At 44.3% G+C, this 24,953-nt stretch overlaps 1 protein-coding gene across 3 annotated transcripts in view; it reads left to right on the top strand.

The window, feature by feature from the left end:
• The window catches only part of SYK (spleen associated tyrosine kinase), a 94,006-nt gene extending 70,799 nt beyond the window's left edge, over positions 1 to 23,207 (top strand). For 2 of the 3 annotated variants that reach the window (XM_058566033.1, XM_058566032.1), the window contains 5 exons: positions 3,087 to 3,296; positions 4,240 to 4,429; positions 14,524 to 14,664; positions 15,326 to 15,438; positions 21,376 to 23,207. In XM_058566033.1, coding sequence (XP_058422016.1) covers positions 3,087 to 3,296; positions 4,240 to 4,429; positions 14,524 to 14,664; positions 15,326 to 15,438; positions 21,376 to 21,448 — 727 coding nt within the window. In that variant the 3' untranslated portion in view covers positions 21,449 to 23,207. The remainder of the gene's footprint in view (positions 1 to 3,086; positions 3,297 to 4,239; positions 4,430 to 14,523; positions 14,665 to 15,325; positions 15,439 to 21,375) is intronic. The other variant, XM_058566034.1, reaches the window with a different exon arrangement.
• The last annotated feature ends 1,746 nt before the right edge of the window (positions 23,208 to 24,953 follow it).

The raw sequence follows: 24,953 nt of genomic DNA, 5'->3' as shown, positions 1-24,953 counted from the left end.
AGGAGGATCTGTGCTACAAGTGTTATGTTCATTTAATCCCAAACACAAAATGTAGCCTAGTGTGGCTAAATCCTTTTTTATTAACAGTATAGTTTTTGTTCATTTTTGGTACAATTACAATGAAAGCATCCATTATGTATATTAACTATGTATATGATAATTATATATATTAGTTTAGGTGTAGTACGTGTGCCTTATAGAGAATTAAAAAATAGAAACAAGCAAAACGTAAGAAAATAAAAACATCATATTTGTACCACCCAAATAGTAGTACCATTAACTAACCTCAGAGTATATATTTTTTGGATCTTTGTATGACACACATACACATATGTACTATTTAATTAAAATGCAAGCATTCAATGATAACAACACAATGTTTTCACTTTCTTTGATTTTTTTAAATTGTGTCTCATTTCTCTTACCCAGAAAATTCCTGATTACAAATATCATTTGTATGTAATGTTAAGTATAATTATTTATTTGCTTTATCCTATAATTTCAAATAACAATACATATTATAAAACAATTAGAATTGCTAAACTACTAAAATCTCTTTGTACTTCATTTGGTCTTTAGAAGGCATCCCGCATAAAATGCTGGTTCTAAAGTCCTTTGAAACAAACCCTCTCTTTGAATATATGTTTAAATTAGTATGTTGCTGATGTGAATGTAGTTGGGCTGAGTTGTTCGATGCTATTTTAAATTTAAGGAATTTTTGTAAATTCTTTTTTTCTTGAGTAGATAATTTGCGTGATTCAAGGGTCAAGAATATAGACAAAAGGATACACAGAAACTCTTTCTATCCTGCTCCTTCCATATTTGTGTGTGTGTCTATACATATACATAAAATTGACTGATGTGCTTCTTTTAAGATATATGTACGTATATCACAGTCATTTTGTAAAATTAATATAAATTATCCTGTATTAAGGCATACATTTTCTCAACTAGTTTGTGATACTTAAATTCTTTGCTTAATCAATTTTGTAAATTAGCATAGACATGACTATAGATACGTAATTTCAGCTAGAGGGTTTGGGGAGAGGAGAGGCCCTACAGGTCAATTTGGGGCAAAATGATGTCTTTACAAAGTTGAGTCTTCCAATCAATAACCATGACCCACCCTCCATTTACTTGGGTCGTCATTAATTTCTCTCATCAGAGCTGTTTAATTTTCTGTGGGAAGTTTTGCACAATTTCTTTTGTTAGATTCATTCATAGGTATTTGGTACTTTTGATGTTAATATATACAGTATAATTTCTAAAATTTTATTTGCTAATCCCTGGTGTTGACTGAATGCAGAAATATAACTGGTTTTGTCTATCGATCTGATACCAGCAACCTTGCTGAATTCACCTGTTATTTCTCACTTATTATTTCTAGTAGTTTATCTATGTATTCTTTGATCCAAAAATGTGTCATCTATGAATAATGACAGTTTTATTTCATCCTGGCTATTCTTTATGCTTTTTATGTTTCCTCCTTGCCTTATCATATTAGCTAGGAACCGTGGTTCAATGTTGAATAAAAGTGGCGGTAGCCTTATCCTTCATTCTTGATTTCAGGGGAAAACTTTCAATACTTCACCATTAGGTTTGTAGCTTCTCTTTATCGTATTAAGAAAGTTTGCTTCTATTTTTATTTTTCTGAGAAATTTGTGTTTAATCGTGAAAGTGTATTACATTTTATTGAATATTTTTTGCCTTTGCTGAGATGACCATGTGGTTTTTCTCCTTTGTTGTGTTTATATGGTGATTGACTTTCAAATGTTAAACCCACGTTGCGTTCCTGGAATAAACCATCTTGTTCATGAATTATATATTCTTTATATCTTTTTCATAAATCACTGAATTTAATTTACTTATATTTCTCTTAGAATTTTTGCATCTATGTTCATGAGGGATATCAGTAAATTATTTTCTAATAATTTCTTTGTCTGGTTTTGACGTCAGGTTAATGCTGACCTTGTGAAATGAGTCGGGAAGTTTCCTTCCTCTTTTATTTTCTAGAAGAGTTTGTGGGTGTTATTTCTTCCTTATACATTGGAAGAATCGAGAGGTTTTTGCTTGTTAATTTTGACCCCTACCTCACACCGTACACAAAACCAGTTCCAGGTGGATGGTAGACTGAAATGTGAAAACAGTAAACTGTCTAGAGGTAGCATAGGAGAATATTTCCATGATCTTGGGAGGAGGATGAGTAGGGCTTCTGGGGTGCTGGTGATATTCTATGCCTCCATCTGTGTAGGACCTACAGCATGCATCCCATGTGTAAACCCTCATTGAGTTCTACACTGAAGTTGTATGTGCTTTTCTGAATGTATGTCAGGCTTACTCTGGTATTCTCTTATTTTACCTGTTTTATTGGATAGTTCTGTTTTTATTCTCTTGTTTTGGAGTTCAACAAAAGAGGTATATTTCCTGCATCTGTGGGGATTGTATCACAGAGAGATGCAGTCTTTCAATCATTTAGAGTTGAGTTCCATTCATTTATTTAAGCCCCACTATATCAGAATATTTTCAAGAGTTCAAACCTCACCTATGTGATGTTTTTATTAGAAAATGAAAAATAATTAATTTTTTGTAAACTTGTTGAGCCTTGCTTAAAATTAACAAAGCTCTGTTTAAAAAGTATTTTGTAAACTATGAGCTTTAACAATGTATGCTTTTAATTCTGCATCCAGAAATTCATTTTTAACATATATTAAAGGGATTTTGTATTCACACACATTACACATAATCTGAGATGATAAATCTCAAGATGTTACAGAAATTCACATATGTCATAGTTTGTAAGATTTACTTGGAAGTTATTTAAATATTCTACAATATGTAGGCTTTCAGCTTGGATGGGGCATTCTTCAGCACTCCCCTATTATTTTTAACTCCCCCTTTGTCTATAAAATGAGACAACATGGTTGGAAAACCAGTCATTTATAACATGGCTTCTTAAGATGCATTTCCATTCTGTTGCTGATATTTCCATAACACCATTTCTAGCATAGAAATTATGCTTCACAGAAGATAATTATCTAGAAGTGCCACTTTGAAAAGTTTCTTATGTGTTATGATTTCTTTTGCAGAGTCGTGAAAACAGTGGCTGTGAAAATCCTGAAAAATGAGGCCAATGACCCCGCCCTTAAAGATGAGTTATTAAGAGAAGCTAATGTGATGCAGCAGCTTGACAATCCTTACATCGTGCGCATGATAGGGATCTGCGAAGCCGAGTCCTGGATGCTGGTTATGGAGATGGCGGAACTGGGTCCACTCAATAAATATTTACAGCAGAACAGGTATCTTTAGGTGCCCCAAAAGCTTATACTGTGAGGGGCAGGGCCCACCTGCCCAACGCACATAGCAGTCTGATTTCTGTGGAAAGCCTTCTCTCCTCCCACACCTTCCTAGTGTTGGTCCACTCTCAGAGACCTTGAGAGAAGACAGAGCTGTAGTCTTTGGATCAAGTCTATTGTGTAAAGAAAAACTCTAATCTAACAATTTGCTCACTCTGTATTGGCCTGACGATAGAATCAGCTGTAGAAGGTCTTGGCAAGCAATCTCCCCTCCCTAGGCAGAACACGCTCTTTTTAAAGAAATTTTTAAATAAACATTTTATAAGGAATAACAGTGATGTCTTACATGTCTGGCTGACCTCTACATTCCCATGAGTAATTACTTCTGAAAATACTCATTGCTATTAATTGACTACAATCGTCGATGGAGTAATCATGCTGTGCTCATCAACAGTCGTTGCTGAGGTGGAGGAACTCATGTGGAATAAATCATAACAATAGCCGCTGATTACTTTGTCCCATTTGCTACATTACATTTGTACTTTACTTAGATTGTGTCTTTAATCTCCATAGAGGGGAAGTGCTGTTAGTCCCACTTCACAGGTGAGAAACTGCGACTCAGGGTAGGTTTTGTTACCTGTCCCTATTGGCACAAGGATTCCAACTGAAGCCTGGCTCTCCATGATCTGGGTCTGACCACCGCATTATACTGCTTTTCATCCAATTCAAAGCTTGCCTTGAAAATTGAACCCGTTGAACACCGGGAGAATGGTGTTCAGTTTTGAACAGCTATTGGTTAACAAGGTTATTTGTCACCACTCGTGACTCTTGCTTAAAAAGAATGGGAAATGAGAAGAATCATCTTTTGTCTCCATGAGGAGCATGGCTGGTTGTTCTGAAATGAACTACTATCCACTATCACTAATGACACATTTGTGACTTTCAGGCATGTCAAGGATAAGAACATCATAGAGCTGGTTCATCAGGTTTCTATGGGAATGAAATATTTGGAGGAGAGCAATTTTGTGCACAGAGATCTGGCTGCAAGAAATGTATTGCTGGTTACTCAACATTATGCCAAGATCAGTGATTTTGGACTTTCCAAAGCACTTAGTGCTGATGAAAGCTACTACAAGGTAGGAACAACTTAGCCAATATTCAGAGCAGCAGGTAGTAAAAATCTGAAATGCAAATATATGTTTTCTTTGTTTTATTATGATAGGGTTTCAAGAAGCAATTTCCCTATCTAAAAATAACTACGTAAAAAAAATGTTCTCATTAAGTTTTGATTCTATTGTTAAAAAAATGGAAATATCTTATATATCACAACTTGAGATTTACTCAGAATAGTATCTTTCAAGCTGTATTCCTTGGAACAATAGGGAATCAAGGTATTAGTTGATGATTTATTTCAAAAAATAGAGTTCCTTCATTAAATTACTTTGGAAAATATGGGTTGAATAGGTTGACTCCTGCAGGATTTCTCAGAACCCCTCTCTGAACCCTCAAATGAGCTGATAGCAACTAAAAGAAGAGAAAAAAATAAGATAGCTCCATCCTCATGTGAACTCAGTCACAGCGTATACATAGAGTCTGTGTTGATCAATTGGCAAATGTACTGGGAACGGGACCCAGATAGTGGAAGAGGGTGCCAAGATCAGATTTCCAACTCTTCAGTTCCCGGGAACGCCCAGCATTCTCAGAAATAGATGACATACCCTGAAGATCTCACAGTGAACAGCAGGGTGGGGGCTGTGAGATTGTCCTCAGTGCCACACCCTGGAGTGGCTGGAGAAGCACACCTACATGACCACACCCACCCGCTCATCCTTTCTCTGAGAGACAGCCACAGGGATGGCGGGTGGCAGGGGATGGTGGATCTCAGTCAGCTAACGGTCAACATGAAGGATGAGTGACAGGAGCAGAGCTTCCATCCCAGCTCCTTCTCACTCCGTTCCTCATAGAGAAGCTAGCCCCAGAGCAGAGCCCCTTCAGAGATGAGCCATCATTAGAAAAGCACCAAATGAGCCTTTTACAGAGAGGCTGTGAAATGGAGCAAAGGAGGCAATAGCCTAGAATGAACCACAGGTAGACACCAGAAAAAGAAGTAGATTTTAAAGCTGGAGGTGCTTTGGAACATGCACTGAATCATGATCATTGAAGAGAGAAGAGAATATAGACTATCTAAAACAAAGACTCAAGGAGAAGATGGAGAACTTGAAATAACAAATCATCCCAAAATTTAGTGCATTAAAACAACGTCATGCATGTATTTACTCACAGTTCTCCAGTGTGGGCAGGGCTTGGTGGGGATGGTGCATCTCTCCTCCACACACTGTCTCAGGAGGTGGTCCCAAGGAGGCGGGAAGATCCACTTCCACTCTGCTCACTCACACAGCTAGTGACTGATTTGACATGGGCTGTGGTCTGGAACTTCCACTGGGCTGTACCGTTAAACAATAACTCACCTACATGTGGCCTCTCTATGCACCCCTGGGCTTCCTCACAGCATGGTGGCTGGGTCCTGACACCAAGTTACCCAAGAGGCAGGAAGTGGAGGCTGCCAGGATCCTAAGACCTGGGCCCAGGGACTGGCTCAGAGTCAAGTCCATGTCATTCTATTGGTCAGAGCAGCCACAGCCCACCCAGATTCAAGAGAGGAGAAGGACAGACCCCACCCTTGGAAGGAGGTATGTCAAAGAATGCAAGGGCCAATTTTTAAAACTGCCACAGATATTAAACAACGTGCCATTGAAAAGTAAACCAGTGAATCTTTAAAATCAATGAAGAAGAGGAAGAAAATAGAGAAGGCACTGTAGAAATAAAAGCCATAGGATCTGGACCAAGATGGCGGAGTAGGAGATCCCAGCCTCTGTCCCCCAACAAAGATCAATAACTAGACAGCTAGCCATGAGTGAAACAGCTCTGGGAGAGCTCTGGAGTCCACTTAAGAAGCTTCAGCAACACAGTGGAACAAAAAAAACCCGAGAATAACTGCACAAAAAGGGTAGGAACAACGGCTTCATTTTGGCCGGCACTGCTCAGCACCAGGCGAGAACCACCCAGCTAGAAAGAGTTCCCCTCATCAGGAAAAGGAGAGTGGGTGAGTAACCAGCTTCCTCAGCCTTCCAGGGCACTGCATGAAGGACCCACTTCAGTTTTACCCCACCCAGAGTCCAGCAAAGCTGAGATGTCGAGAGACAGCTAGGAACAAGGAAGAAGGGCAGGGGGCTGCTGCTATCAGCCACACAGTGGGAGTAAACATGGTTTCCAGTGACCTGCTCTGCAGAGGACCCCAGGAGCCTTCACTGCTAAGGACTTCAACAGCCCTTGCAGATGCTGCAGACCCCCCAGCTCTCATCACTGAGGATCTCATTGTGGACCCCAGCAGACTGCTCCATAGAGGCCCCCAGCAACTTGAACTGCTGAAGAAACCAATGCCAGCACAGCCCCTGCAGACTCCCCGCAGATTTCACTGCTGAGGCTTTCACTCCACAGGTTTTCACATTCACAGATGCCAGCTGCCTAAGTCCTTCTCTGCTCCCTCTGCCCCCTCACCCACCAGAGTACAAGATCTACACTAGCAACCAGCCCCAGCAGATGACCCCCACCACCATGTGCACACACCTGTGGCTGTCTCCTGCAGCTCTGCACCTGCACACCTCCAGCCCAACTCCCATCTCTGGCCTCCACTGCTGTTCATGTGCCTGGGAGGAGCCCCTACAGCCACAGGAGTGCATGCCAACAACCAGGTCCCCTATGGCTCATATGGGCCTGTATGTGGCCTTGTCCCCATCACTGGCCTGCACCACTGATCTCACCAGCAGCTAGCCCCTGCAGCTGTGCACCTCCATGCTACTGACCTGACTCTCATCACCGACCTCCACTTCCATGGGAGTGCATGCCAACAACCAGGGCCCCTGCAGCTGCTAGTGCAACCACAGTTGGCCCCAGTGCCTACTGCTGGACCCATCCCTTGCACTATGTGTGAGTCTGCAGCCAGGCCCTATCACTACATGCACACCTGCAGCCAGCCCCTACAGCTAAGTGTGCGTACACCACTGGCTCTGGCCATGACTACCACCTGCCTGGTCCCTAACTACTGGACTTAGAGGCACTGCTGAGGATTCCAACAACCACTACAGCCACTGCAGACCCCCTGCAGCTATTACCAAGGATCATGCAGTTGTCATTGTGATGGACCCCAGAGACTTGAGCCAATGAGACATCACACACACACACTGGACATGGAGCTATCACACACCTCCATGCTTGGCACCCTGCACCGCTAGACCCAGAGTCAAAGCATGCTCCATCATGTCCTTACCTGCCAATGAAAGTCTTTCTTTACCAAAGTCAGGCCATAAAGCCTGGAAGAGGTGACTGCTGCTTCAAATATGCGGACGACTATGTAAGACTACAAGGAATCACAAAGAATCATGGAAACATGACACCACCAAAGGAACACAGTAAACTTCCAGTAACTGAACACAAAGAAATGGAGATACACAAATTGTCTCACAAAAAATTCAAAATAATTGTTCTAAAAGTGCTCAGAGAGCTACAAAAGGACACAAACAGCTTAACAAAATTAGGAAAGCAATACCAATACAAAATGAGCAGTTCAACAAAGAGATAGGAAACATAAGAACAAACCAAACAGAAATTTTGGAGCTGGAGAATACAATGATTGCACTGAAGAATTCAGGAGAGCTTCAATCACAGAGTGGACCAAGCATAAGAAAGCATTAGTGAGCTTGAAGACAGATCATTTGAAAGTATCCAGTCAGAGGAGCCAAAAGAAAAAGAATGAAGAAAGCTTATGCAACTGTGGGACACCAATAAGAGAAACCATCTACACATTATTTGAGTCCCAGAAGAAGAGGTGGAGAAAGGGGCAGAAAGCTTATTTAAAGAAATAATGGCTGAGACTTTTCAAATCTGGGGAGAAATTTGGACATCCAAGTTCATGAAGCTCATGGGTCCCCAAACAAATTCAATTCAAATAGATCTTCTCCCAGACACGTTATAATAAAACTGTCAAAAATCAGACCAAGAGAGAATCTTAAAAGCAGCAAGAGAAAAGAAACTTGTCGCTTACAAGGGAAGGCCCTTAAGGCCATCAGCAGATTTCTCAGGAGAAACCTCACAGTTCGGGAGATAGTAGGATGAAATATTCCAGGTGCCAAAAGGAAAAAATTGCCAACCAAGGATACTTTATGTGGCGGGGCTGTCCTTCAGAAATGAAGGTGAGATGAAGACTTTCCCAGACAAACAAAAGCTGGCGGAGTTCATCACCACTCAACCTTCTTTACAAGAAATTCTGAAAGGAGTTCTTCAAGCTGAAAAGAAAGGACACTAATTATTAACATGAAAACATATCAAAATATACAACACACTGGCAAATATAAGTATAGAGTCAAATTCAGAACACCTCAATACTGTAATATGGTGGTATGTTAATCACTTAACTCTAGTACAGAGGTTAAAGGACAGAAGTATTAAAAATACCTAGAGCTACAATAATTTGTTAATGGATACACAATCTAAAAAGATGTAAATTGTGACATCAAAAACATAAAATGTGAGGGAAGGAGCAAAAGGGTAGACTGTTTGTATACAATTGAAGTTAAGTTGTTATCATCTTAAAATGGGGTGTTATGTTTGTAAGATGTTTTTTGTAAGTCTCAGGGTAACCACAAAGCAAAAACCTGCAGTATACACACACAAAATAGAGAGAAGAGAATCAAAGTATTCCACTATGGAAAATCGTCAAATCACAAAGGAAGACAGCAAGAGAGGAAGAAAGGAACAAAAGAACTACAAAACAGACAGAAAACAATAAGATGGCGTTAGTTAAGTCCTTACCTATCAATAATTATTTTAATTGTAAATGGATTAAGTTCTCTACCAAAAAGCATAGAGTGGCTGAATGGGTTAAAAAACAAGACCTAACTATATGTTGCCTACAAGAGACTCACTTAAGCTTTAAGGTCACACATAAACTCAAAGTGAAGGGATAGAGGAAGATAGTTCATACAAATGGAAACAAAAAATTAGCAGAGGTAGCTATATTTCTATCAGACAAAATAGACTTTAAGTGAAAAACTGTAGCAAAAGATAAAGAATGTCATCATATTGATAAAGAGGTCAATTCACTAAGAGGATAGAACAGTTATAAGTATGTATGCACCCAACATTGGAGAACTTAAATATATTAAGCAAATACTAACAGATCTGAAGGGGGAAATTAGACAACAATACAGTAATAGTAGGGATCTTCAATACCCTACTTTCAACAGTGGATAGGTCATCCAGACAGAAAATCAATAAGAAAACATTGGACTTGAACTGAACTATACTTTAGACCAAATTGACATAACAGAATTCACAGATGAATTCTGCCAAACGTATAAAGAATTAACGCCAATCCTCCTCAAACTCTTCCAAAAAATTGAAGAGAAACACTCTCAAATTCATTTTACAATACAGGCATTATCCTGATACCAAAGCAAGATAAGGATAGTACAAGAAAAGAAAAGCCAATACCTGTGATGAACATAGATGCAAAAATCCTCAACAAAATACTAGCAAACCAAATTCAACCACACATTAAAAGGATCATAAACCGTGATGAAGTGGGTACAAGGATGGTTCAACATACTGGAATCAATCAATGTGATACACCACATTAATAGAATGAAAGATAAAAATCATATGGTCATCTCAAAAGATGCAGAAAAAGCACTTGACAAAATTCAACATCGTTCCATGATAAATACTCTCAACAAAATAGGTATAGAAGGAATATACCTCAGCATAATAAAGGCCATATATGACGAGCCCACAGCTAACATCAAACTCAATGGAGAAATGTTGAACACTTTTCCTGTAAGATCAGGAATAAGACAAGGATGCCCACTCACACCACTCCCATTCAACATAAGTACTGGAAGTCCTAGCCAGAGCATTTAGGCAAGAAAAAGAAATAAAAGGCACCCATGCCTAAAAGGTTGAAGCAAAATTGTCTCTATTTGCAGATGACATGATCTTATAGAAAACTCTAAAGACTCCATCAAAAAACTGTTAAAACTAATCAATGAATTGAGTAAGGCAGCAAAGTACAAAATCACCATACACAAATCAGTTGCATTTCTATGTAGTAACAATGAACTATTTGAAAAAGAAATAAAGAAAATAATCTTATTTACAATTGCATCAAAACAATAAAATACTTTGGAATAAATTTAACTAAGGAAGTGAAAGATCTATACACTGAAAAACTACAGGACATTGATGAAAGAAATTGAGAAAGACACAAATAAATGGAAAGATATCCTATGTTCATGGATCAGAAGTGTTAGTATTGTTAAAATGTCCGTACTACCCAAAGCCATCTATAGATTCAATGCAAATCCCTATCAGAATTTCAATGGCACTTTTCACAAGATAGAAAAAACAATCCTAAAATTCATATGGAATCACAAAACACCCCAAATAGCCAAAGCAATCTTGAGAAAGAACAAAGCTAGAGGCATCACACTTCCTGATTTCAAACTATATTACAAAGCTCTACTAATCAAAACAGTATAGTACTGGCATAAAAATAGACACATAAACCAATGGAACAGAATCAAGAGCCCAGAAATAAACCCACGCATATATGGTCAAATAATATTTGACAATGGAGCCAAGAATATTCAACAGGGAGAGGAAAGTCTCTTCAATAAATGGGCTTGGAAAAATTGGATATTCATGTGCAAAAGAATAAAATTGGACCCCTAGCTAATTACCACTCACAAAAATTAACTCAAAATGGATTAAAGACTTCAATGTAAGACCTGAAACCATAAAACACCTAAAAGAAAAAATATGGAAAAAGCTCCTTGACTTTGGTCTTGGCAATGATTTTTTTTTTGGCTAAGACACCAAAAGCACAAGCAACAAAGCAGAAATCAACAAGTGGGCCAAAATCAAACTGAAAAGTTTCCACACAGCAAAAGAAACAATCGGGGCCAGCCTGGTGGCATAGCAGATAGGTTCGCGCACTCTGCTGTAGCGACCCGGGGTTCGCAGGTTCAGATCACTGGTGTGGACCGACGCACCGCTTGTCAAGCCGTGCTGGGGCGGCGTCCCATATAAAGTAGAGGAAGATGGGCACAGATGTTAGCCCAGGACCAAGCTTCCTCAGCAAAAAGAGGAGGATTGGCAACAGATGTTAGCTCACGGATAATCTTCCTAAAAAAAAAAAAAAAAAAGGAAAAAGAAACAATCAATAATCAACAGAATGAAAAGGCAGCCTATGGAAGGGGAAAAAATATTTACAAATCATATATCTGAGAAGGGATAAATATCCAAAACGCATAAAGAGCCATGCAACTCGATGGCAAAAAAACCATCAGATTTAAAAGTGGGCAAAGGACCTGAATAGACATTTTTCCAAAGAAGACATGCAAATGGCCAGGAGATACATGTAAAAGTGCTCAACATCACTAGTCATCAGGGAAATGCAAATCAAAGCCACAATGAGATGTCACCTCACACTAAAATGGCTATCATTGAAAAGACAAGCGATAACAAGTGTTGGTGAGGATGTAGAGAAAAGGGAACCCTTGTGCACTGTTGGTGGGAATGTAAATTGGTACAGCCACTATGGAAAACAGTACAGAGGGTCCTCAAAAACTTAAGAGTAGAACTATCATGATCCAAGAATCCCCCTTCTGGACATTTATCTGAAGGAACTGAAATTACTATCTATTAGAGATATCTGCACCCTCATGTTCACTGCAGCATTATTCACAATAGCCAAGACATGGAAACAACCTAAATGTCCATTGATGGATGAATGGCTAAAGAAAATTTGATATTCATATATGTATATAATTTAACCTTTAAAAAAGAAGGAAATCCTGCCATTTGCGACAACGTGGGTGAAGCTATGTAGCTTAAGGGCATTATGCTAAGTGAAATGTCAGACAGAAAAAGACAAACACTCTATAATCTCACGTGTGGAATCCAAAAAAACTCAACTCATCGAAACACAGAGTAGGTTGGTGGGAGAAATGAGTGAAGGTGGTCACAGGGTACAAACTTCCAGTTATAAGATGAGTAAGTTCTTGGGACCTCATGTACCGCATGGTGACTATAGTTAACAGTACTGTATTGTATACTTGGAAGTTGCTAAGAGAGTCGATCTTAAATGTTCTCACCATAACAACAACAACAAAATGGTAATTATATCAGGTGATAGACGTGTTAACTATCCTTATTATTGTAAACATTTTGCAGTATATATGTGTATCAAATCATCGTATTGGACAAAAAATAAAAGCCATGTTAGAAGCAGCAAAAAGAGATTCAACAGTACTGACAAGATGAGGACATCTTGTTTACTTTAAGAAAGCAAAGTGAAATGGAAAAGAATAAAGAGTTAAACAAGATTATAGAGAAATGATAGCGATGGAAGCAAACGAGCTCGCTCTCTAAGATATGTGCGTGGTATAGCTGCGTCTGTGCAGCACCACGATGGTACACCAAATGCCTTGATCCAGCATCTCCTTACACATACCCTACACACAGGGCAAACATGCACTGCCAATAATGTTCATTCTAGCATGATGTGAATAGCAAAAATCGGGGCACGGCTTTATGGCCTCTCAGTGGGAGGCTGATTAAATCAGTCGCAGTAGAATTATACGAAGCATGCAATTAACTCTTCTAAAAGTGACTTTGTTTGCATGTGCTGACATAGAAATATATCAACAACACGTGGGTAAGTAGGAAAAATAAAAGGTGCAAAAAACGTAGGCCCCTAGCTTTATTAGCCCCCCAAAATTATACATTACCTATTTATACTTTTATACAGATTTTTCTGGAAGGATTCTAGAAAAACTGTGAAATGTGGCTGTCTCTGTGGATGGGATTTGGAGTTGGTGGTGCAAAGAGACTAACTTTTTATCATATTTACTAGTTGTCAAAGGTTTATCTCTTCATCGGTTCAAAATTCAGAATAAACTTGAAATAACACAGATGATTATATTATTCATGACTTTTGAAATCAAAATCTAAAAATAATGCATCACATGATTGAGACAGAAGTGTAATCAGTGTGTCATTTAGGGAAGTGTCATGCACCTCTGGTCTCAGATTGCTGTCCCCCATTTGCCCCTGACCCACCATAGGGCAGCTCACCTCCCTCCGCCCCGGTTAGAGTGACATTCACAGGCGGTGGCAAGACGAACACCCTGCGCAGAACCCCAGGCCCCAAAGGATGGGGTTTTGCTAGGCACTATTTGCTCTCTTTACTACCACTGCTTTTTTAAATTAGAAAGTTTAAAACATTTTTTTAAATGATACTAGCAAACAGTCTAGGTCCAAATAATTAGCATTGGCTTGTAAGTGTAGACAAATACACAGAAATGGTTAAATGTCCTTATGGCAGCCCAGTGTTTCTTGGAGCGTAACCGTGAACTAACACCCAGGCTTGACTCTTGCATTGCCAGGACAAGCTCCGTGAAGCTGCAAGCAGCCAAAGGAAGAGGCGAAAAAGAAAGGCTGAAAAATACAAGAAATTCTGTCTGAATCTTTAAGATACAATTGAATCTTAAAATTTTAAGATTTAAATACATATTTTTAAGATTCAGACCAAAAACATACATACACACATGCACAGGGCATTTTGTGAGTCATGATTTTATTCTTTTTTTTTAAATTGTGGTGAAATACACGTAACGTCAATTTTACCGTCTTAACCGTTTGCTAAGCGTACAGTTCAGTAATGTTAAGTACACCCACATGTTTGCGATCAATCTCCAGAATTCTTTCATCTTCACAAACTGAAACTCTGTCCCCATTAAACAACTACTGCCCATTCTTCCCTCCCCACCAGCTCCTGGCACCACTCTCTACTTTCTGTCTCTGTGAATTGGTCCTCAGATGAGTGGAATCATACGGTACTTGTCCTGTAGTGACTTGACTGGCTTATTTCACTCAGCATAATGAAAGGTAACCTCATAGTTCATCCATGTTGTAGCATGTGTCAGGATTCCCTTCCTTCTTAAAGCTGAATGACATTCCATTGTATGGATAGACCCCATTTGGTTTCTCCATTCATCCATCCATGGACACTTGGGCTGCTTCCACCTTTTGGCTGTTGTGAATAGTGCTGCTATGAGCATGGGTGCGCACCATTTTACTCTTAATGGAACGTCTCCATTTGCTTCGCTCCCAGGCGCAGACCCATGGGAAGTGGCCTGTGAAGTGGTACGCTCCAGAATGCATCAACTACTACAAGTTCTCCAGCAAGAGTGACGTCTGGAGCTTCGGAGTGTTGATGTGGGAGGCGTTTTCCTATGGGCAGAAGCCGTACCGGGTGAGCCCCTCCTGTTTCATTTCCTAATGTGGCCATCAGAACAGACAAGCACTGGACTACCTTTACGGGACTCTGAAAATCATAAAATCTGGGCACCCTTACTGAGTCTTTTTGAGGCAGTTAACATGACCTCAGTTTATTCTAAACTGAGGAAGAAATATTTGATGCTAATTGAACAGCGTGTATTTTTCTTCATTGCGTATTACATATATGAATATTGCACATACACATATAAATACCCAAATCAATCAAATTAATTAGAGTTGAAATAGAAATAATGGCTATTTCGAGTATCAAATTTGCAGCTCAGTTACATTTTTTTAGATTTTTTAATCAAAATATACATATGGAAAAGTGCACAAATTCTAGGATACAGCGTGATGAATTCTCACAAACAGGACATGCCCATGTTCCAGCCCCCATGTGAAGAAACAGCAGAATCCCAGGAGCCCCCACTCCCCCTGCACGCACAAGCCTTCCCCCAGGGGTGACCCGTCTGACTTCTAGCGTCCTAGATTAAATGCTCCTGTTTTTGTACTTTATCTCATTGAAATCATACAGCGTGTACTCTTTTGTTTCTTTGGGGCAGGGTGGGATTTATTTTTTGTTTGTTTTGCTGAAGGCTATGTTTAAAGGTTCAGGCATATTTTGCATGTTTTAGGGAATGAAAGGAAGTGAAGTTTCCGCTATGCTGGAGAAAGGAGAGAGGATGGGGTGCCCGGCAGGGTGTCCAAGAGAGATGTACGAGCTGATGAAGCTGTGCTGGACGTACGAGTGAGTACCCAACACTTCCTGAGGTTTATCCAAACACTCTGGAATGGCTGGGCACCACACAAAGCATGAATTCTGTCTTTTCATGAATCAAGGATGTGCTTCCTTCTAAGCAAACCATTGGGGAGATATTGTGCCTCCTGGACCACGAGCTTGTATTCTTTAATCTAAAGAATATGTTTAGACAGCTACAATAATCCAAGGTATCAAAATTTAAGTGTAGATAATACCGGCCCAGGGTGGATGGGTGGTGAAAGGGAAAAGGTGTTGGTAAAAGTCTGCTCTGGTGCTGTGAGCCATTTTTGGTGATGGAGGATGGCAGAGGTACTCAGCAGGGGTATGTTATACTTTTCTAATTCCTGATCACCTTTCGTAGTGGGCGTGACCACGGATATAGGCCAGCTCACAGATGGATTGGCTAAGATAGTGTGTCCCGAGAAGCAATTCAGACTTTGGAACAGTGGCCCTCAGAGTTGACCCTGAGTGCCATCACATGTCTTGCCTGGTGGAGCACACGTAATGTTGTAGGCGGGTGACATTCAGGGCAGCTCAGCCGGCAAGGGAAACATCATACCTGGGACTCAGAGAAGCATCGCACCTGAGACTCAGAGAAGTGGCCTTTGACCTTGCCCAGGTTCAGCAGCCTGTGAGTGCATTGAGGGGAAACCCTGAGCCCAGGTCTCTGTGCCTCTGGCACTGAAGCATGCACGCAGAGCCCTCGAGGCTCGGGAACCATGTGAGACTGGGCTCGGGAGGAGCTCCTATACTTGCCATAGATTTACTACTTTGAGGACCAGGTTTGCTCTCAGATACGACCGCTGATGTTGCAGGAGCATCGTAAGGATGAGGGATATTCCAAGTGCTTTCAAATGCCGCTTGGGATGCCACAACGCCCCGGGGAGCATCACCCACCACCACAATGGGAGTGGAAGTAAAGAACTTCATCATTATCTAGAAGCAGCCCAGGGATCAGCCCCAAAGGGAGAAGGCAGATGGTTTCCTGTCTGCTGCTGACACCATGCAGGGAAGAGCCTTTGGGGGAGCTTCTGTCACTTGAGTCATTAGTGCTAAGGGATATCAGAGTGTCCCCAAGAGAGGAACGCTAGTAATAGATTTGAGGGGGCAGGATGTCCATTCTTTGAAGTCTTGACTGAATTCTCCCTGTGCCCAGACTAGAATCATTAGAACCCATGACAGGCAGGGCCCAGCCATTTCTGACATTGAAATTGAAGGTCTAGGCTAGAGACGAAGGGGACGGGGGTGTATAAGAAACAGAAGCAAACTCCCCCCCTGAGATGGTGTTGTAGATCTCGGTATGAGTCACCGCACACCTGGCCTGAGTCTGGTCCCAGCTGTCTCTCTTCATGGCGCCTCCAGAAGGCAGGGGGAGGGATGAGGGAAGCCCCTGCTGAGATTTTCCAGGAATCCCGTAATTGAGTGCAGGTCAGTTAGCTTTTCCAGGCAACACAAAGGACTTATAAAGCCACTGGGAATAGCACAGGCTTTTCCTGGCTTTTGGTGGGCACCATGCACCGTGCATCCCGCTGGGTTTTGGAGACTGGCGGGCTGTGGGGATTGTCTGGGAGCAGAATAGACTGCCAGGTCTGAGCTCATGGCGTCTTCCTCAGTGCATTTCGTTCCCGGCCTCCCATCTAACTGACCTCTCCTTCCCCAGAAGGACGCTGGGTCAGGTGAGCCCAGCAGCAGTGGGAAGCCACAGTAGGGCAGCCCTGGGGAGGGCACGACCTAGGGGGTGAGTCTGTGAGCATTTAGTAGAAGCATTCTCTGTTCCTGCTTGCGGTCCTTTGGAAGATTTCACTCTCTTGGGGAAAAATGAACTTTAAATCATTCTGAAACAAATGAAAACGCCTGGAATTAAAATGAACTCGCAGGGAGATAAAGTTAGTGTTTTTGCGTTTAACGTTCATATGGACATGTTTATTTCTGTCGGTTGTTCTTTGTGGGGGTGTTTACCAGTGAGGAGTGGGAGGGTGGGCAGGGGAGGGGCTCTTGGTGGGGATAGGGTGTTAGGGGAGAACCGTGGTGGACAGGGTGATGCAGCCAGGGCTCACCCCCGCTGGGCTCAGGGGCACAGTGAGCCAGCTGAATGCCCTTGTGCCTTAGGGAACCAGGACCAGGTCTGCTGCGCGCATCCATCCTCATGGACACACACAGCTCTCTGTGCTGTTATTACCGGGATGATCCACGAGGGGAGGGTGTGAAGGAAAGACAGTTCTCGGTTCTCACTGGAGTCGTAGCTAAGTAGAGTGCTCTTCTTTAAGAAAATGTTATTTTCCATTGTATTTTTCCACCTGGAGATTTAAGTCATAGTCCAAGTGAGGCTTATAGGCAGGGGTGTCTTTCCCATCACTTCCAACCACAGGAACGCTTTCTGGTGAGTTCCATGTCAATATCCAGGAATCAGCCATCAGGTTTAAGTATCAGTCGAGTAGAAATAGTGATGACAGCCCATGCGTAAAATTAGAAATGGTGACTCTTTGCCAACCTTGGATTTTTTCCCAACAAAGCTGTATTTCTGAACGTTACAGTTTCTCTGGTAGTGACCTGAAATGGAGGATGTTCAGAAACTTTGTCTAAACATTGGTAATTAGATGATGTGCAATTGGATGAAAACAACAACAATGTTTCCCCAGGCACGCCAACCAGGAGGCCTCAAATGACCAGGAGCTGGTGGGCAACCCAGGCACTTGCCTGAGACAGTAGGGAAGAGGCCCATCCAGGGCAGCCAGCATCTCCGTGCCCCCGGCCTTCTCATCAGCTCCGGGCGTGTCCTGGAGGGACTTTCAGAGCGAATGACGGAAGCCTGAGGAGCCAGATATCATCCTTGGCCCTCTCGCTTTGCAAAGGGGAACAAGATGCTCAGAGCAGTACCTGTAGAGGTCACCTGGGGTGGGGGGTCATCGTCAAAGCCGAGAAGGAAACACTGGCCCCAAGAAAAACAGGGACCAGCAGGGGGACAGGAAGGGGCTTCACTCATAAGTGTGTTCCAGAGTCAATTCACATCCCATCCCAGTCATTAGAGATGCCTGTGGGAAAAGCCCTTGCAAATCAGGAGAAGTTGAGACTCTTCATCCTGAAAAATGGGGCCTCTGCCTAACCCGGAAAACTCTGGGCCATTCAGGATTCTCCGAGTCGGCAATGATCTGGATGGAGCTCAAAATGCTGTTTAGAGATTGGTGTGCCACACTGTGGCAAGGTCCATCCACGGCTCCCCGCCTGTCCCAGCACCTAGTCCTTTCCCTCCGAGCGCCCCATCCTCTAAGAGCCCAGGCATTCACTTGGCCACACTCACCACCTGAGCCTGCTGTGTCAGAGCGCTTGGGGTGCTGGTCAGCAAACCTCACCCAAGGCCCAGACCCTGCCCTGTGAGAGCCTGCCAGTGAGGGGAGGGCGGGAGGCAGTAAACAACAAGCTAAAGCATAAGGCCTCCTACAGCATGTACTCAGAAGGTGAAAAGTCCAATGGCGACTCAGCACCAAGAAGGGCACAGGCCTGGGTGGGTGCTGTGCATATGCGTGAGGTCCTCCCGTGTGGTGGTAGTTTCTCCGCAGAAGGAAATGAAACGGTTGCCTGGGGCACAGAAGCATACGGAGCTTCCAGAATCTGGTGGATTCAGTGAAGTGAATACAAATGATCACTGTATATTTTCCAACCTTTTTGAAGCTGTTTTCTTTTTTCATTGTTTCCTCCATTGTAACCAGTCAGCCACCTTTGCCAAGAGGGTAGGTAGGTAGGTAGATAGATAGATAGATAGATAGATAGATAGATAGATAGATAGATACAGGTATATAAATGACAAGAGAGATGATATATTGATAGAAGATAGATTGATCAATCAGTACATGGTGGATGGATGGATGGATGGGTGGATAGATGATAGATGATAGATATTTAGACAGACAGACATAGACATACACACTTAGATTTATCACTGACAATCTATTGACTGCCCTCCACGTACTGAGCACCATGATAACCACTAGTTGACACTTTTCTTGTGGAGGTTACAGTTCTGGGCTGGGCTGGGGGGCTGGGTGTTGCTAGCAGACATGAGACAAATTAACCCCCACGTAAATACCTGATTACATATTGTGACAGGTACTATGGAGCAAACCACGGGGAGCCTTGGACAAGAGTAGAGAATTTGGGGGGGTCATTCGTCCATTAGGGGGTCCATACTGACCTCTTTAGGGAGTAGTGTTCCACCTGAGAACCGCAGGATGAGGACCCTGGGTGCAGGAAATGAGAGGAGAGGAAGGGGGCCGCTGGGTGGAGAGGGCCAGCGTTGGAAAACCACCCTAGGCTGGGGGAGGCAGACGCAGGAAGGCCAGGGGTGGACCAGAAGCTGGCGCCTGCCCAGGGTGCTTGGTCCCCCTCCTCTGCCGAAGCTCAGCCTCATCCTGGCTTCCTGGAGGCAGCCTCGCCCATCCTGAAGGAGAGTCCCCAGGAGACCTGACCAGGGGACTTCGCCAAGGCCCAGTCCGTGTTCCTGTTTCTCGACATTAGTTTGCTTGGTGCTTGGCAGGCAGGTGAATGAAACCCTCACAGCAAGATTCAAAGGGGCTCTTTGTACATTTGGATCCCCACGGTTGGAGCAGACGCCTTGTTTTGCAAAGATGATGAAGTTGTGTTCTCTTTGGCTGCAAAAGTTTAAGAGCAGCATGAGGCTGTCCCTCTGGTGGCCGGAGACACGGCCCCACAGTGAGGCCCCAGGAGGCCTGGGTCCCCAGCTGTGACCTCAGATGGCCCATATTTTCAAGCAGTTTTATTTTGGTTTTTCCTTGCTCTCGAAAGCTGTAAGTGCAACCTTTTATTTGGATGCCATTTGACCAAAAAAAAAAAAAATTTTGGTTCCGTAGAAACCTCTTTGGCCTTACGATCGTGAGTGATTCTTGGTCCTCGTGCCTGCTCCCTGGGTGCTCCATTCATGAAACTGCAGCTGTTGTAGGTCAAAGCCGAATGTGAACAGTTCATACAGTTTAACCTCAAGTTCTGTGTCACTTATTGGGCAATTTTATCCACTTGCAATATAGCCAAAAATCTTGCAAAATAAAAATAACTTCCAAGTGAGGATAGATTCTCAGAGTTTTAAGAAATATTTGCTTTGTTGATCCTGTTCAGGACGCCGTTTTAGAGAAAGCAGAGATGTCTGTAAAAGTTTGTTTAGAGATTGCAAATTGTTAAAAACTTTCACCCATCGTTTACTTACATCATCAGCTCACCCACCAACAGTGACAGAGATGCAAGGCCATGTTAAGATTTATGATAGACAATGTCTGCGTCTTTGCTTCTGCCCCGACAAGTTTTGAGTTTGTGATGAGCAGAGCGTCCGTCCGCACCTGGGATCCGAACCTGCGAACCTGGGGCCGCCAAAGCGGAGGGCACAAATTTAACCACTACACCACCCGGCCGGCCCCAAGTTTTGAGTTTTAATAAGAACCCATATCAACAGCACGTGTTCGGAAAATCTAGAGCCATCTGATTGGGGTGTGGGGAGGGAAACTTTAAATTGTGTCCATATTTTTTTTCTTAAGATTATGAGTCAAACCTTTAATATGTCTGCAGCACATTGCTCAGCTAAGTATTTTCAGACACATTCCGTTTTACTAGATCACAAGGAGACGGTCTCTGAACCTGGGGTTGGTAGATCTCGATGTGGAGTGCGAACTCTCTCCATCTTTAGGGTGGACTTGAGTCACCTGGGGATCCTGTCGAGTGCAGATGGGGGGCCTGACACTGTTCCTGCACAGGCTTCTGGTCACCTGGTGAAGACGAGCAGGGACACGCTGTGAACCACGGGCTCCCGAGGAGGCCACCAGGGGGCACAGCCTTTGCACTCGACCTGGAAAGGCCCCAGTTGTGATCAGCGCTTTTTCAGAAGCGTGGTGACAAACAATAATGCATCTCTTCCCTTTTCAGGGTGGAGAACAGGCCCGGGTTCGTCGCGGTGGAGCTGCGGCTGCGCAATTACTACTACGATGTGGTGAACTAAGGCTCCCACGCCTTCTGTGGCTGCCGTGGAACAGATGAGCAGTCACAGGGAAACGGATTCCAGTGCATTGATTCTAAGAGTCTCCATCACCCTCTGTCCTGTGGAACATGCCCCTGACTATATTCCCCAAAGCCTGTCCTGGAACACGCCCTCCCCAGAGCACACAGTCCCAGAAGAGCCTGGGAAGACAGATGGACGGCCAACAGGGTCAAAGGACCCATGGATTCCTTTGTGTTCCTGCCTGTGTGGTTTTCATGGCAGGTTATTTTCAGGATCTGTTTCCAAATTCCCTTTCCGTCTCCCCAGTCCTCTGGCCCCTGGGCTGCATTTGAATGCCCAGCAGCCCGGAGGCATCGCCCTCTGGTGTTGAGGGGTCTCATCCATCTGCGGGTGTTCAGTGGCCTGAGGGTGCAGTTGGCCCATGAGCCTGCAGTGGAGGGAGGGAAGGGAGAGGAGAAGGGGCTTGGCGGCCTCCAGAATATGCTCTGACAGGCCGCAAGACTGTGCCCTGCCGCTGAAAAGCTTTCCCCACGGTAAAAGTGCTTCGAGGCTTAAAAAAAATCAAGCTGGACCAGTGCAGTTTCTAAGTTGTAGCCTCTTAAGGAAAAACAGTCTGGATTCTGCTTCTGCTCTGTGTGTTCCGAGACTGAAGACTCATGCCTCCGTGAAACGTGGGGCCTGCTGGAATGAATCGCTTGGCTTGCTTTCCCTGAGAGCCTCTGTCCCGCAGACTCTCTGAAGACTGTACTTGAATGGAGACCAGTAGTTATGTTGTTCGTGGAGACCCAGAAGGGGGGGATGTCTGTCATCTCAAGTCTGAGTGAGGACAGACCGCAGGGTGCTGCGGGCTGTCGTCTCCTTAGTGTGGTCCACGCTTTCTCTCCCCTAGAGAGAGGATGCGGCCAGAATTCCCCGACTATATTCATAGTGGGGGACAACCTGGTGGCCAAGGCCGTCTAAAGATGAGTTTCTAAAGAAAGTATGAATTCCTAATAAATCCACAGACCCTGACCCTCACCACCAGTGGGCCTTCCTGAGTGTGACTCTGAGTTGAAGACACAAGACCTGAGAGTTCCTTTCTAGACCGCTGGTCTTAGTTAATCCCTAAGTAAGGTCTGACCTTATGCAGCCATGGGCCCGTGGATATCAGTTTTGCTGTGGCCCTTGGAAGTTAGGACACTTAGCCCTCTGGTGGATCTAACCATGTCTCCACCAGGGTCTGGGCTCACTCCGTGTGGGTCATCTCTGGTCCTTGTTTAGCAGGAACAGAAGGACATCACAGACAGACTGCCCTGGCCAGCGCCAACTGACCGCTGATGCCACAAACACTTGTCCCCCCGCAGGCCCAAAGGTTTCTGTAGCAGAAACATAATCCCGTCTGAGGCTAAAATAATGCCGTGTGTTTTTCGTTTGAGCGTGTCCTTCCTCTGCACTTGTTGTCACCAGCCCTGTTTTTATTTGTTGGACAGTGACTTCTCATTCACAGCAGCCCAATGACCGCACCTCATCTGGATCTCCGCGGGCAGGGCTGACGCCGGGTGTTCAGGCCCCCCGCCACCCCAAGAACACACTCAACTGGTGAAGCAGTGTTCTCCATCTGTCTCAGAGGAGCTACCTTTTGTCACTGGACTTTTTTCTAAACTGTGATTTTTAATAAAAATTTAAAATCAGCTTTGTGATGATTTTCATGGACCTTGTTAGAATTTGATAAGTTACACCGTCAAATAAACAATGTTAAACAGCACTGTCAAATGCACAACGTGTTTTTAAAAAAAAAACGTTGAGTCCCCAGCCATGTCCTAAAAAAGTGGATGTGTGCCGGCCCTCAGAGCAGGGCTGTGAGCTTCTGCCGCACACAGAAGGAAAAGGCCGTCAGTGAGGCCGGGCTGGCCGGGAGCCTCTGTGCACAGACAGGGATGTGCCCAGCGAGATCCTGACAGCCCTCGCCATACGCTAATGGAAGGAGGGCTGGCCAGACCCGGCAATCCCGAAAGGGGCCAGAGCGGGGTCGTGGTTATGAGCTTTCTCCTTCTCTGTGAAGACAGCTTTCGGAGCGCTGGGGGAGCGAGGAAAGAATCCCAGAGCCCCCTGCTCCTCCTGTTTTAAAGGGGGTTACACACTCACCCACGCACACTTACATACGTACATACACATCACACAGCACAGGTGTCCACATACATTCACCAAACACACCACACATGTCCACATACAAATACCACATACACACAGCACACACAGGCATACATACACACCACACACATACACACCCCACACACACACCACACACTGAACCTTATGCCAGATGACCACTTAAATGCCAGTGTGGGGCAGCACTGGTAACTGTATGCATCTCTCTTCTGCCCGCTCAGGCCTGGGGTCAAGCTGGCCACCAGCCTCCCTCCCAGCCCCACTGGAGGTCCTGATCCTGGCAGGTAGAGGTTTGGAGGAGACCTGGGTTGGCTGGCCCCATGCTCCCTCGGTGAGCCCTGAGATGGGGCAGCCCCGAGATGGGAATGGCCCAGGCTGCCAAACAGTGCCTTGACCCGTTGCTCCGGAAGCAGTGAGAGAGCATGAAGTTGAAATGGAGAACAACACAGACAGCTGGGTCTCCAGGATCGACCTTGGGCGAGCGAGTCATGCAAACTCAGCCTCCTGATCTGCACAGTTGCAGATGAGGGTTATCCCCCGACCACACGGACACATGCGGAGGCCTGGGGCGGCACTCTAAACATGTCGGTGAGGACTGCAGTCTGTGCTCCCAGGGCCACGGGCTACCTCACGGTGGGGATTCTGCGGGCCAGCAGATGGCGCTGTGTGATGGCTCAGGAGGAGAGCTGACCTTGGGCCCGGAACCTTCCACCCCGGGGAAGGAGCAGAAGCCAGGGTGATGGGTATGTGGCAGTCTTTGGACACAGTGATGTGCCATGGCTTTATCATGAAAGTGGGCGCGGGCAGAGCAGGATTCTCAGACCCCCACTTCTCTTTCCGAGGTCGGGAGGAGCCTTCGGAACTGGCCGATAACACGTTCTCCCTTCAGGGAAGGAAGGAAGCATTTTGAGAGAGCCAGAGGAAGATTCTGCTTTTCCAAATCCTCTGTTAGTTCGGAACAAACAGTGCTGGTGTTTCCCATTTTGGCAGCAGTTTCCTTCTCCTGGAAACTGACTTGTGTCTTCAGGATGGACATTCATCCCTGCTCCAGGGGAAGCAAGTCCCCGTGGACCATGGCATGTCCTCACGTGTCGTGGCCCAGCAGAGGCGAAGCGCTGTCAGGCCTCCAGCCTGCTCCTTCTCCTCCCCCTGCCGTCCCCCCAAAAACCCCAAAGAGCATCTCACAGCGTCTTCCAGGGTGTGAGTCTGGAGGACAGAGCCGTGCCGGACAACCAGCGGCTTCCTCAATCAAATAGCTCCAGACAATATGGCTGAGTGCGTCCCCACTTAAGGATCCCAGCACCCGTTAGCCCACTCAGGGTTCGAGGGGTATTGCAACCAAGACCTTTGTATATGT

Source organism: Diceros bicornis, chromosome 22, assembly GCF_020826845.1.
Source record: "Diceros bicornis minor isolate mBicDic1 chromosome 22, mDicBic1.mat.cur, whole genome shotgun sequence".
Taxonomy (NCBI): Eukaryota; Metazoa; Chordata; class Mammalia; order Perissodactyla; family Rhinocerotidae; genus Diceros; species Diceros bicornis.
Note: the sequence above shows the minus strand (reverse complement) of the source record. Positions and strands in the feature narration are given on the sequence as shown.